Below are 14,257 nucleotides of genomic sequence, written 5' to 3' on the forward strand. Positions count from 1 at the left end.
GGAGGGGGGGCGACGCAGCTTTAAACAGTGGTCTTTTTTTCCTTTGCCTTCAAGGAGGGGAGATTTCTCGCCTGCCGCTCGCGCTGGGGCTCGATGTGAATATATATTATGTCTGCCTGTTCTCCCCTCGTCGGTGGCTAAGGTAAGCTGGACTGAAATAGGCTATCAGTTTGTGAATGGCGGAGAGTATGTCTCAATGATTTATGGCCCATATGACTCCAATCTCGGTTCAAGAAGAGTTCACAAGCTTTAAGCTTCCTTCCACGCAGCGACTGACTCTCTCTCTCTCTCTCTCCCTCTCTCCCCCTCTCTCCCTCTCTCTCTCCCTCCCTCCCTCTCTCTCTCTCTCTCTCCCTCTCCCTCTTCTTTCCTGCTTCTCTCTTTTTCTGCTCTCTTTTCTTCCAGCAGCCAGATCCAGGGCTGAAATTTCCCCCGGTTGCTAAGAAGAGCCTAACCTTTCTCTCTCGCCTTTTCTTATTTTATTTTCTTTACTTCCATTATTATTATTTTTTAAATCCTGAAAGGTGGCCTGTTGTTTCTCCTGAGGCTTCACCAAGCTATTGTTACCCTTCTTGGCTTTCCCTGGGGTACGCCTGGCAAGATGATTTTTTTTTTTTTTTTTTGGTGGGGCTCACCTCCCTTCTCCAGCGAGACCCTAGGGGAAAGCCTGGAGCCACCGTCTCCCTCCCACCCCTCCGTGGAGCCATATGGAGCCTGAATTTTTCCAACATGGAGGCAAGGGAAATAGACGTGTTTGGCTGGGTAGAGCTGTTCCCCACCCCCTCTTCTCCTGGATCCCAGATCTCAGATCCCCGCAGCACCTTCCCTCTTCCCACAGTCCCGTCAGCCAGGCCTCGGCGCCCTCCAGCTGGGAGCCCAGCTGGGCAAAGTCCCGGTGCAGAGTTGCTAAGGCGCCTTTTAATTCGGTTACCTCCAGCGCCCAAACTTGCCGCTGCAGGGCTCGGCCGAGCCGGCCCGGTGTGCTTGGAACCTGTCGGCTGCTAACCGTTTTCGTGTCCCGATCGCTTTCTCTTCGCTTCCTTGGGCCAGCGTAGGCGGCGGGTAGCTCATCGCCAGCCGTTGTGGCAGCAGCGGCGGAGACAGCCGGGGGCTATCCCGGTGCACAAACCTTCCCGGCCTTGTATCACCGCCGGAGGAGTCTCCATTCTTTCCTATTACGTCTCTGGCTCCTTCGCTTCCCACACTCGCCTGGCCTCCGTCCTGCGATGGTTTGGGGTTTATTGCAGGGGGAGCAACAGAAATTTCGGCCTCAGGCGTCTAGTCAAATTATTGTTTATTATTATTATTATCATCATCATCATCATTATTGCTGTAACAATCATTTAGACTAAATAAAGCCAGGGCCCACCCAGCTAACCCCCGCCAACGTTTTTATTTCATTCTCTTCTCTATTAATAACAAACTCAACTGACGCCTGTTAATTAATTCCCCCTTCAGCCAGGGCTGCTCCGAAGCTAATTTTGGTTAAATCATCAGAGGATAATGGTAATAATAATAAAGGGATTGGGTCAGCCTGGTCAATTGAACTCCAGTTCTCCTTGGAAGGACCTGCTGCTTTGCAGACCCATGTGCATTTCCAGAAACAGATTCTTCCCAGAAACCAATCGGAACACGACTACACCGGCTTTCTTTTGAGTATAAATCTGTACCGTTAAGAATGGGATTTATGTGTGGGAGGGATTTCCTTCACCTTCACTCCTTTCATTTTACTTTCCTAATTTTAGTTTTCTTTGGAGTTGATCAGCTAGGCTGAATGAGATTTAAGTTTTCAAAACACACGTGACAGAAGAGAGAATCAGTCTGGAGGTTTTATAAAAAGTGGTGGTGAGGGATTTGGACAGAAAGGGGAAAAAAAGAAGCCCGAAGCTTTAGAACAAATACACAAAATCCTATCACACTTTTAGGCTTTAGTTTCCTGGAACATTTTTAAAAGGCTGTATTTAAATAGTGATTGTATTTTTATTTTTGCTTCAAAGAACCCCAGTAACAGGAGTACCCTCTGTTTCCAACCCAGAGAATAATATTGTTCAAATTGCTCTTTGTATTTTTTTTCTCCAAAACATTTTTCTCTTTTAGAAAGCATGTTTTCCAGCTAAGTAGCAAAGTCCGGCAGTTGCACAATTTAGTTTTTTTCCCCTTATTTTCTTTTGGAGAAATCAAAGAAAACAGACTTTCAAGAAAAAGGTGGGGAAAATTGTCTGATGATTTAAAAAGAGGGGTGGGGAGAGAGACCTGGGCCAAATGGTCACAGCTCCAAAGGGCCCTGTCTGGGAAACTGAAACAATCCTGTTCCATTTGGAGGCTCCGCAGGGGCCGCTGGCCACTGGACCTAGGCCTGATTGAGCAATGACAAAAACTGGAGGTGGTGGTACCTGCAACAGGATCATGGATGGCAAGAACTCAGTTATGCTGGCTCTTGGGATTAAAATCTTCAAGGATTTTCTAGGTCAGGCTGTTGTCCTCTTTGTGAAGGGCAGGGTGGGAAAAAAATGGTATCTCACAGAGGGTTCCCTGCTCAACTTGCTTCTTACTCTGGTCTTTGTCGGAGATCCCTTGGTTTCCTCTGGACTAGACTTTGCCTAAGTGAAAGGATATAGATGGAGGTAAGGCAGAAGGCAGAGAGGCCTCTCAGCTCCAAGGAAGGCATTCATGAGCTTTTTGGAGTCTGCTAATGCCCCATTTCTAGAGCCACTCTATCTCAGAGTTGGGGGAGGCTTGGGGGGGGGAGGGAGGAAGGGAGAGAGAGAGAGAGAGAGAGAGGAGGAGAGGTCAGGGGCTAGTGCACAGGCAGGAGAGAAGCAAGAGCCCATGTAGCAGTAGGATTCTACTTCTTGGCACTCCCTAAAGGAGTATAATCTTGATTTTTTAAGTGGAAATGAAAAATAGTGGAATTTATTTTTTAAATTTAAAGTGCTGATATACGGAAAAACCTATTTCAGGTCAGAGACATGCCTCAGCATCTGCTTTGGAGATGTTGAGAAGGGGAGAAGAAAAAAAAACCCTATTGATGTCAGTTCCCTTTTCAGTTCCTAAGATGGATTCGAGCCCCAGTCCTCTTCTCCCCCTTGTGTCTCTTCTCTCCCCCCGCAGGTCAGCCGCTTGCAACAGTCCCGGGAGGAGGGGGGCAGAAAGGGGAGGGGGGGTCCGGCGCGTCACGAGACCCCCGGGGGTGCCAATGTCCGGTCGTGAGGGTATCAGGCCCTTGCAAGTTGCCATCCACTGCCCGGGCCTCGCCCAGCGATGCAGAAAGCCACCTACTACGACAACGCCGCGGCTGCGCTCTTCGGAGGCTACTCCTCGTACTCTGGCAGCAATGGCTTCGGCTACGACGGGCCCCCCCAACCCCCCTTTCAGGCCGCCACGCACCTGGAGGGTGACTACCAGCGCTCAGCGTGTTCTCTTCAGTCCCTGGGCAACGCCGCCCCACATGCCAAGAGCAAGGAGCTCAACGGCAGCTGCATGAGGCCCGGCCTGGCCCCTGAGCCCCTGCCCGCCCCTCCGGGCTCACCCCCACCCAGCGCCGCACCTACCAGTACCACTAGCAACAGCAATAATGGGGGCGGGCCCAGCAAAAGCGGCCCCCCCAAGTGCGGTCCCGGCTCCAACTCCACCCTCACCAAACAGATATTCCCCTGGATGAAAGAGTCGAGGCAAACGTCCAAGCTGAAAAACAGCTCCCCCGGCACAGGTACCAGCTCTCTACCTTCCTCGTCATCAGCTTTTGTCAGGTCCAGGAATGTCACTGTTATTCTAGCACCCAGCCCCTAGGCGCCCACGAGGCGGCCTGGGAACAATATTAGGTCGCAGGCCGTGCATTTTTGGTATCCCCCCACCTGATGACCCCTGACCCTGCCAACATCCTGTCCCTTCAGCTAACCTTCACCGGGCTCTGAGAGCTCTGGGAGGTGGGGCGCTTGGCCTCAGAACTCTTCCCTAGGCCGCAAAGCCAAGAGGCACTGCCAGGAGTCGTCAATGATTATTATTAAGTATGATTACTGTGGGTATTAATCACAATCGCTCTGGCGGCCCAGATTCCCGGCCTCCAGGCACCGCTGTCTCTTCACACCATACTTCGGGGGTCTGCCCATGAGTGCCCGTCCAGTTTCCCTACAGGTTCTCCCCAGTCACCCATCCTGTCCAAAAGACAGAGGGAGGGGATGTGTTCCCCAGACCAGGAATTGGGAATAAGGGGGAGAAAGCCCGCACACAAAAATCCAGTCCTAAATAAATGGCCATGCAGCTCTGTCTGCGTGACATGATCAAATTTTCATAAGCTGGGGCAGTGAGAGGAGAACAGGTCTCTTAATAAATGCCACTATTATAGAGTGTCCGCTAATGCGACGGGCGGTGTGGGGGGGGGCAGGAGGAGGCGGGGACGCGAAGGGGAGGGCGGCGGGGGCTCTGAGTCCAGGCCTAGATTTATTAAGAAACGATGCATTCAATTTCGGCGTGTTCAGTAATTATCTTTTATTTCATTTTCTCCCCTTCCCACCCCTCCTCCTCGGATCCAGCAGAAGGCTGTGGTGGCGGCGGCGGTGGCGGCGGCTGCAGTAGTGGAGGCAGTGGGGGCGGCGGCGGCGGCGGCGGGGGAGGGGACAAGAGCCCCCCGGGGTCGGCGGCGTCCAAGCGGGCGCGGACCGCGTACACCAGCGCGCAGCTGGTGGAGCTGGAAAAGGAGTTCCACTTCAACCGCTACCTGTGCCGGCCGCGCCGCGTGGAGATGGCCAATCTGCTGAACCTCAGCGAGCGACAGATCAAGATCTGGTTCCAGAACCGGCGCATGAAGTACAAGAAGGACCAAAAGGCCAAGGGCCTGGCCTCGTCGTCTGGGGGCCCGTCTCCAGCCGGCAGCCCCCCGCAGCCCATGCAGTCCACCGCTGGCTTCATGAACGCCTTACACTCCATGACCCCCAGCTATGAGAGCCCGTCCCCGCCCGCCTTCGGCAAAGCCCACCAGAATGCCTACACGCTGCCCTCCAACTACCAGCCCCCTCTCAAGGGCTGCGGCGCCCCGCAGAAGTATCCCCCGACCCCGGCGCCCGATTACGAGTCCCACGTTCTCCAAGCCAACGGGGGCGCCTACGGGACGCCCACCATGCAGGGCAGCCCAGTGTACGTGGGCGGGGGCGGCTACGCGGATCCACTGCCGCCCCCTGCCGGCCCCTCCCTCTATGGCCTCAACCACCTTTCCCACCATCCCTCTGGGAACCTGGACTATAACGGGGCGCCCCCTATGGCCCCCAACCAGCATCACGGACCATGCGACCCCCATCCCACCTACACAGACCTCTCCTCTCACCACGCGCCTCCTCCTCAGGGTAGAATCCAAGAAGCTCCCAAATTAACACACCTGTGATGGGAGAGGAAGGGCGGAGGGGCGAGGTCAAGGGCAAGAGGGGAGCTGTGGAGCTCAGAGGGGCGGCCTGGAGGTCTGAAAGAGGGGTTAGGGAAGTAGTTGCTAGGCTCCCAGGACAAGGGACTTGGAGCTCCTTCCCTGCTCCCTGGCTTGAGGGGTTGTTTTAAAGTCCTTCATTCCTTGTTCCATCTGCCTGCCAACCCATCGGAAAGGAAAGGAATCCACGGCAGATTGGAGATGACCCCTTCAACCCCAGGCTCCAGCACTACCAAGTTGGAATTCCATGCTGGAGAGGGAGTGTGGTATAAGAAGTTGAGATAGGAAAACAAGGCAGAGAAGCACATTTTTTAAAAAGTTAAAAAACAAAAACAAGCAGACAAGATGGCTAGGCCATGACCAACCAACCCACTTACCTTCCACCTCTGTGGATAATTCCCCCAGATCTTGATTTCCCCCCTCTCTTTCTCCTTAAGAAAATAATAAGACACATTTAAGCCCAAGGACAGAAAGCACGTTCTCCTCCCACTTCCCTGAAACCTCAAATTTCCTTCCATCTATTTGAGGTTTCTTGGGGTATGCCCTCCGTTTCTAGCCCCATGATTTTCTGCTCTAGGACTTTCGTATCTATACCCCTTCTCCATCAGTTACAATTTTTAGAGGGCTCAGGGATGGTGAGAGATCCTGAAAGTCAGAGCTGCCTATAGTATAAATATATATATTTTTTCTTTTTAGGAAAAGTTTGGAGGCTAAGGCAGGCAAGGACTGAACATTTGCATGTTCCACAGCCTCTCCTCTCAGCTCCAGGTCCATCCCCCTCTCTCCACAGAAAACAATCGGCCACATAAGGTTCTCCACTTTACTTTTCTTCTGTTGCTCTCTTACTTAACGTGAAAACAGGGTATATTTGAACAAACTGTCTGTCCCAGGCAGGGGCTGCAGCTTGGCCTGTGTGCTTTGCTCAACCTCCTGACAGGACACTTTTGTTGCACTTAGAGTTTACATTTTAATGGATATAAAAACAACTGTGAGAGATGCCTAGGCCTGCAGAAGTCCAGCATCGCTCAAAAAAGTGTGTGTTCTAGTGAACATTTTCATATATATTTATTGGTTATAGCCTGTTAAAATATTTTCTTTTTGTATTATTTATCCCCCCTACCTTATGTATTTATATGAGGAAAAAGGAAAAATTGTACTTTTTTAGTATTTACTTGTTATAAGGGACATTGTGTTTTCTGTCATGTAAAACCAGCTATTTTAGTTTTTATCGTACTCTAGGAAAGAGCTGTAGATTTATGTTAAACTCGTACTTATGAGCAATTGTAATTAGTTCTAAAAGGCATGAACTCAGCTCCTAATCGTCACTGTATAGTCTTGAATTTGTAGAGTTAGAGTTAATTCCCTCTTGGAACTTTCTTTGTTCTTCTGTAGTTACTTTTTTTCCTTAAAAGAGTTGTCTGTCAAACAATTCTTGAATAAACTTTCTGTTATCAATTTTATCTTGTCCTGGTGGTCCAATTTAGATAGCAGAGCAAGGCTTCTGACTGCCAAATTTCCCCCATGGGAAGAAGGACATTGAAGATCCTTTCCTAGTCCACTGCTCGGGATCCTATCTCCCCCTTGAAATTTTTCAGGTTTAAATATAGTTTTTCTCACTCATAAGAACCCGGAACACATTCTGTCAACTTCTTTAGCTAAGGTTAAGTAACAAGTTGTGGAAGAAAGGGGGCTCTTGGGTGCTCTCTGTGGGTCTTTTTGTTTAACCTCTTTGCCTCTCAGTTTTTCTCATCCATTGACCTTTTGTCTGCTCCCCCCTTTGGCCGCAATCTCTCTTCAATCCCTCCCCCCACCCCCAGGAAAAAAAAATCTGGCCGATTACTGCTTCTTCCACAGAACCTAAACTTCACAGTCGTCTTCCGGAGCTACAAAGAAGTCATCACGTGACCCGAAGCCCAACAACCATTGGGTCTAAAATGAAAACAAAGGAAAATGATTAATCTAAAAAAAAAAAAAAAAAAAAAAACCTGAGGCCTAGACTCCTCAGGTCAAACCTTAAAACTAAAGTGAAATTAAATCACTAAATAAAACTTGGGGCAGAGGGAGAGGGGACAAATCCTCTTGCCAGGGAAAGAGGAAAAGAAGGTGGAAGAAGCTGTTGGATCCAAGCGTAAATAAAATGGTCCCCAGGCTAATGTGCGGCTGTTTCCAGGATCCTTGGGAAAACTTCATTTCTTAGTCGGGGTTCCATAAAAGTTTTATCACACTGGAGCGAGGATAGAGAGGGTCTGTCAAAGATGAAATGTCACCGCCGCGTCGCTGGAGCCGATAAGAGCGAGGAGACAGGGTGGCTGAAATATGGAGCTAATTCGTTGAAAGAGAAGCGATGCTTGCTTGCTGAAGAGTTGCATAATTCTAATTGTAAGCTATGCGCCCGCATTGCTTAATTAGGAGCATATATTTGGTGGTAGTGGTGGTTGTGGGGGTGAGAATCATTCCAGGCCCTCAGCCTTAAAGCAGGGCTGATTTTCATTTTTATGTTGCATCCTGGCAGTCCAAGGTTAGTAATTACAGTCTTTATGCAACAATAAATAACAATAAAAAAGCAACCTGAATTCCGCATCCCCCCCCCCCCAAGTAGGATTTTAACTGGACGGCTCATCCAGGCAGCAAGCAATTTAGCATTGGGTCAGGCTATAATTTAAAGGCAGAAGAGCGTGCAAAGTTTGATTGGGATCAAATAACGCTCAAGGGTCTTTCTTTCTCTCTGTCTTCCTCTTCTCTGAATAACATGTTCTGAATGATGTAACTAGATGAAACGCCATGTTTGGCTCTGGGGGTGGGGTGGATTGCTTATTTTGCTAGCCAGAGAGAAAAGCAGGCCGAGAGAGAATTTAACTAGAGTATGAAAAAGCAGAGCTTTGGTTTGAAGCTGGGATGGTAAATAAGAAGGACCTGGCTTAGCGTCCCCTATCCTTCTGTTTTCAAGATTCCGGTGGCTCAGCTAAAACAGTCAAAGACATGGGTAAAATATCTTTGCTTTACCATTCAGCATGCAGGGGAGTGGGGGAGGGATGTCTCCCAGAAGGAGGGCTCTCTTGGCCCCTTTTAACACCCAAGTTTTCCGTTGTTCACTAATCTGGCCATAAAATCTGTCATCGAGGGTTAGAGAGTTGTATTTCCTGCTCAGGGACAGTCTTGGCCTGGGTTGCCTAGGGAAGCCCTGAGTCCTGCAGCCAGCTAGAGGGGCTGTTAGAAAACCTGCAGTGATGCCCAAGGGGCTGACCAGAGAGTGAATCCTTTCTCAGGCCTTCCTGCACAGCTACTGTTTGGATTTTTCCCAGCCTACCCTTATCCACATCTCCAAATGGCAAAATGGTTTTCTTTGGTGCTGAATTGCACACCACCCTCTCTGCCCAGTTGGCCTAGTTCAGAGCAGCTCTCCATGTTCTCAGAGCTCTACAGTCTGTCTCTGCAGCCCCCACCTTCAGCTCCCCCCTTTCCAACCTTCTCTTCTCCACCCCCACCCTTCTACTCAGACTTCTGGGCCCTTCTTTTTAAATACTCACCACCTCCCACGCGGTTGTTACATTGACAAAGTTTCTAGCTCCAGCTCCCAGCTGAGTTGCCATTTCTCTGCTAACCAGCCTTCTCCTTAGGGCTGGGTTGCAGTGAACCAGTAGGGGGAGGGGAGGCCAGAGTCGTGGGAGTTCTCCAGGCAAACTTTCCACCCAACTCAGCGCCTTCCCTCTGTCCCCATTTCCCATCTGTTTCCTGGCTCTCCCAGAATCACCTTTCTCTATTGCCACCCCCTCCCCTCAGGCCTTTTTAAGGGATGTGGAATTTCGGCTGTTCCCTCTGCTTTCCCAAAGAGACAAATTCTTTGATGCAATCAGAGGGAGCTGTCAGGGGGCTAAGATTGATCGCCTCATCTCCTCTTGGTCCCTCTGACCCACTCATTTAAAAATCTTCCCCCAGATCGACTTTTCATTTTCTGCTTTGAGGCCTAGTTTCCCACCAACTGCTTGTGGCTCTTGTACCTCCTTCCTCTAGTAAATTGTAGCATTCTCTAAAGTTCAGACTATCTTGGTCCCCTCTAAATAAATAAATAAATAAATAAATAAATAAATAAAGTCCCACTCCAGGGGCCAGAATCATCTCAGTGGTCATATTTCCACTCCCTCCATCTTCAAGAACTCCATCTTTCTTGCCTAGATTTTTTTTTTCCTTATGCTAGCACAATGGCAAAAGTGGAAAGGAAAGTCTTTTTGTTCCACTAGGGACTGCTACCCTTCCCCCCCATAGGCAATGACCTGAACTTTGAGAGTTATATGATTGGTTCTTGTTCATGCCCCTAGATATGGATACAGAAAAGGCTTGGGGTTAAGTGGGCATATATGCACCTTCAACCCTCCTGTTGCAGGAGTGAAGGACTTAATAGATAAGTATAGATCCCCAAGAGGAAGGCAGATGGACATAAAGAGTTGTGCTGTAAACACTGGGCAGAGAAGGGAACCCAAGCCCTACAGTTATGGAGGTCAGTGGGCAAAAATGCTGTGGAGGTCCATTTCCCAAGATTTAACAGTTGCATTAGGGGTTGGGATGGGAGTGGTGGTGCTGATGATTATAAATCTCTTCTGTTTCTTAATCACACCTCAACACTGTCCTTTCCTAAATGGAGGAAACATCTTTCTATTCCTTCTTCCTCCCATAGAGATACTCTCTCATCTCTCTCTCTCTCTCTCTCTCTGTAAGATAGTGCTTGCTATGTAATAAAAAAAGTATTAATTTACTTCATTAAAATCTTTAGAAGGGAGGAAAATTTCTCCTTCTGATTTGATCTGTTCCTGCAACCTTACAAGGGTGGAAGGAGGAAAGGTCCCTCTAGATTTTCTGGAGAAAGGGAGTCATTGGGGAGACACCGGTTTAGGAATGGGGGACTTATGGTGTCCAGGTCGTGGTCCTCTGGAGTTTTTGAATCAATTAAAGCAAATAATGCTCTGTTTTCCACCAGGCCCAGCCGAGCGATTGGCCAAGGCCGGTCCCGTGACCACGAATTCCCTGCAATTTCGTCGGAGTCCTGGGTTTAATAGAGAGAGTCCCCATACGCTTGTATTTATCAGCAATATACAATTATAAAGGCCCAAATTTAAAAAAAAAGAAAGAGAGCGAAATCTCCCCCTCCCAAAATCGTTCCATCGCATAAACCTGGGGGGGGCAGGAGGGGGGGTCCCTTCCGATCCTCCCTCCTGACGCCCCCCCCAGCAGGCCCCCTCCCCCACCATTGAAAGCCATGAATTTTGAATTTGAGAGGGAGATTGGGTTTATAAACAGCCAGCCATCGCTCGCCGAGTGTCTGACTTCCTTCCCCGCTGTCTTGGAGACATTTCAAACTTCATCAATCAAGGAGTCGACATTAATTCCTCCTCCTCCTCCTTTCGAGCAAATCTTCCCCAGCCTCCAGCCCGGCGCCTCCACCCTTCAGAGACCCGGGAGCCAAAAGCAAGCCGAAGATGGGCCTGCTCTGCTGCCACCGCCGCCGCTCCCCACCGCCCCCCCAGCCCCCGAGTTCCCCTGGATGAAAGAGAAGAAATCCGCCAAGAAACCCAGCCAATCCGCCGCGTCTCCTTCCCCGGCTGCCTCCTCCGTCCCGGCCTCGGGGGTCGGATCGCCTGCAGGTCGGTAAGCGTGTTGGGGGTGGGGGTAGGGTGTAGCTAGAAGACAGAGGGAGAAAGAGCAGCGGGGGAGGCCAAAAAAAAAAAAAAAAAAAAAAGCAGCAAGCCTGTTGGGGTTCCCTTGCTCGGTCAATTCTCAGTCAATTCTCGGGATGGGGAAGCAGAATGTCCCGCTGAGGCTCAGGCCTGGCCGCTGCCAGATTATTTTTTCCTACAGTAGATTTGGAAACTGGTTGGTGAAGAGTTCCCCCCCCCCCCCCCCGCCCCATGGTAGAAGAAAAGGATTCGACTGAGGAATCTGTGTAGAGGAATGAGTGTTGTTGGGAATGAATCTGGGGCAGGAAAAGATGCGATCCTCCTCCCTCTCCCAACCCGAGGAGGGCAAATTTGAGAGCTAGAAAGGAAAAGAGGTGAAGAACAATCTGTGAAAGCTCTCCCGGGGTTGAGTTGGAAAGTTCATTGGGAAAGGGTATCTGAGATTCTGGGAGAGAAAAGGAACAGCTCCCCGCCCTCTCTGTGGCCCGCAGCCGGCTCTGAATGCTTTGCCCTGACCCTGGCCAGGTCTGCCAGCGAGGGAGGGAGCGGAAAGAACCGAAGAGTAGTGAGAGCAAACCGTTTTGCTGGGGGTGGGGGTGGGAAAGGGAGGCTCCTGATATTGTTTTTGGAGGATGGGGTAGTCTTGATCTCTGCTGAACTGAAGTTGGGATGAAGACAGGACCCGCTGTGACGCCCAGCCTGCTTTTCAATAGATGGCCCGGGACTGCCCGACGCGGGCGGCGGCGGGGCGCGCAGGCTGCGCACCGCCTACACCAACACACAGCTGCTGGAGCTGGAGAAGGAATTTCATTTTAACAAGTACCTGTGCCGGCCTCGTCGGGTGGAGATCGCGGCCTTGCTGGACCTCACCGAAAGGCAGGTCAAAGTCTGGTTCCAGAACCGGCGCATGAAACACAAGAGGCAGACGCAGCATCGAGAACAGCCCGACGGGGAGCCAGCCTGCCCCGGTGTCCTAGAGGAAATTGGAGACCCAGCTGAGGAACCAGCTGCCAGCCCGGGAGGCCCCTCTGTTTCTCGCGTGGTGCGGGAAGCCTGCCTTTATCCCGCCGAAGTCGCGCCGGGCCCCCCAGGCCCTGAGCCTTTGGCAGCTCACTTGGAGGGTGCGGGTGCTCAGAGCCCTGACTGCGCCCTGCCCAGAGCCGGCGGCCTGGAGCCGGAGTCATTGCCAGAAGACGCTTTTCCGGAGCGGCAGGATTCGCCTTTCCTGCCCGACCTCAACTTCTTTGCCGCCGACTCTTGTCTCCAGCTGTCCGGAGGCCTTTCCCCCAGTCTACAGGGCTCGCTCGACAGTCCAGTCCCCTTTTCAGAGGAAGAGTTGGACTTCTTCACGAGCACGCTTTGTGCCATAGACCTGCAGTTTCCCTAACCCGTTTCATCCCCCGACCCTTTCCACCCCCGTCCTCCACTGCGTCTGTTGGGAAAATCGAGCTTCCTCCACCCCAATTGCATTTACTTATGTGTTTTGCTAAAATTCAGGTATTATTGAATTAGTGTTTAATCTACTTCCCTTTTTGTTTCTCTTTTTTAAAATCACACAGAAAAACTCCGTTTGTTAGACTACTTCCAACGAAATCTCAGGAATAATTAAACTCTAGGGGGGGTTTCTTAAAAGGAATTAGAGGGACCTATTTTCCTCTTTTTTTTTTTTTACGTTTTAGACTGTAGTTTATTTATTAAAATTCTTTAATAATAGGAAAAGGGGAAAGTATTTATTGTACATTATTTTCATAGATTAAATAAAATGTCTTTATAATATGAAAACGAGTGTTTGTGTTGGGACCCAGCCCTTCCCGGTCCCCAGGGCCCCTTCTCACTTCTCCAGGACCCATATGAGGTTGATCTGGTTCAGTGGCCCAAGCCGTGGCAAAGACCAGGGGCTGGCAAAGTCCGGGTGGTACAAAGGTAGCTCCGTTTGTTGGCCATTTCTTGACCCACGGCTCCAGGACGAGTGGGGGTTTCCTAGATGCTTGGTCACCTTGTCTCCAAACCGACAAGGTCCTGCACGAGGTTCCCAGTGACTCTGCTTAGAAATAAAGGTGGACGGTGGAAAGAGAGGGTGTGCTGTGACCAGAAGAGGACGCAAGGAGAGGAAGCCTCAGGGACAGGCCTCGGGAAAGCAGAGTTTTTGCTTAATTAGGAGGGGGTCCAAGGGCTTCCCAGACTTCCATGCCCTAAGCCGGTGGAGGGGCTTTTTTAGGAACTTCAAAAGCCTGGGGACGCGAGGCCTGGGATGTGGAGCCAGACTTCCTAGGGGCTGTCGGTGGCCACGGAGTGGAGAAGGGTTTTCTTGAAAAGCTGGGCCCCTTGTCCAGAAATGGTAACAACTGGCCTCCAAGTGGACAAGAAAAGAGGCCGGATGAGAAAAGTGGCGAGGCCGAATACCGACGTTCCTAGGTCTGTGCTGTCAACCCGGGGTCCTGGGAATGGGAGAGCATCCCAGGAGCGGCGGGGCAACAGGACGAGGCAATCGGAAGGCGTTCAGGGAAGGAAGGAATAGCGAGGAGCGTGGGAGGGAGATGGGAATGCAAGGAAGATGCTCAAAATGGCGCTGGGGCCAGGCAGCCGGGAGGGCGAGGGAAGAGATTGTGGCGGCCATGACAGCCGCTGCTGGACGCGCTGCTGGACGGGTCCAGTCCCGGTCCGCCCCACCCCCACCTTCTCCCTGCGCGATGTTCCAGATCGGAGGGAAGAAAAGAGAGCCTGGGAGCCGGATTTTTTTTTTTTTTTTTTTAATGATCCCAATGGATGCTGAGGACCCGAGATGTAAGGAGAATCCGCGTGGGGTGTGGGAAGGAGGATGGCAAGTGGAGGTCTTGGGGCCTGGCTTGGCCTCGCCAAGTATGACTTTTTATCATGCGCTCTGGGATTTGAAGCCCGGCCAGAGCTTTCTCCAAATGCACACCCACCTGTCTTGGCCAACAACTTCATTTGCCTTCTCAACACCAGTTCCTACACCCCCACCCCCACCCCCCACACCGCGCCCTTCCTGGCTCCTGGTATAGCTGGTAAGCTCGCTGCAAGGATCGATCTCCTCCCATCTGCTTCCTGGTTTGTTCTCGCGAACATAGAGATTTAAAGGACCCTGGAAAGCCATTCATCGTCCTTCGGTTTATTTAATATTTCTCCGGCTCAGAAACAGACACCGCGGGGCTAC

At 50.9% G+C, this 14,257-nt stretch overlaps 2 protein-coding genes across 4 annotated transcripts in view; both read left to right on the top strand.

The window, feature by feature from the left end:
• Hoxb3 (homeobox B3) overlaps positions 1 to 6,873 on the top strand; it is a 54,988-nt gene extending 48,115 nt beyond the window's left edge. For all 3 annotated transcript variants that reach the window (XM_046420304.2, XM_046420303.2, XM_046420308.2), the window contains 3 exons: positions 55 to 142; positions 3,112 to 3,709; positions 4,533 to 6,873. In XM_046420304.2, the coding sequence (XP_046276260.1) occupies positions 3,262 to 3,709; positions 4,533 to 5,377 (1,293 nt within the window). In that variant the 5' untranslated portion in view covers positions 55 to 142; positions 3,112 to 3,261 and the 3' untranslated portion in view covers positions 5,378 to 6,873. The remainder of the gene's footprint in view (positions 1 to 54; positions 143 to 3,111; positions 3,710 to 4,532) is intronic.
• Positions 6,874 to 10,452: 3,579 nt separating this feature from the next.
• On the top strand, positions 10,453 to 12,864 carry Hoxb2 (homeobox B2). Its single transcript, XM_046420312.2, has 2 exons — positions 10,453 to 11,049; positions 11,796 to 12,864. Exons 1-2 carry the CDS (start codon positions 10,665 to 10,667, stop codon positions 12,467 to 12,469), a joined length of 1,059 nt encoding a protein of 352 aa, XP_046276268.1. The 5' UTR covers positions 10,453 to 10,664; the 3' UTR covers positions 12,470 to 12,864.
• Positions 12,865 to 14,257: the final 1,393 nt, after the last annotated feature.

Source organism: Marmota monax, unplaced genomic scaffold (assembly GCF_021218885.2).
Source record: "Marmota monax isolate L192 unplaced genomic scaffold, Marmota_monax_Labrador192_F-V1.1 WCK01_AAM20220418_F8-fsc00064, whole genome shotgun sequence".
Classification (NCBI taxonomy): Eukaryota; Metazoa; Chordata; class Mammalia; order Rodentia; family Sciuridae; genus Marmota; species Marmota monax.

Bases quoted from the DNA above. Each gene is read 5' to 3' on its own strand.
- Hoxb2 (XM_046420312.2), top strand. From the start codon at position 10,665: ATGAATTTTGAATTTGAGAGGGAGATTGGGTTTATAAACAGCCAGCCA. The intron at 11,050-11,795 runs GTCGGTAAGCGT...GCTTTTCAATAG, and splicing joins GGGGGTCGGATCGCCTGCAG to ATGGCCCGGGACTGCCCGAC.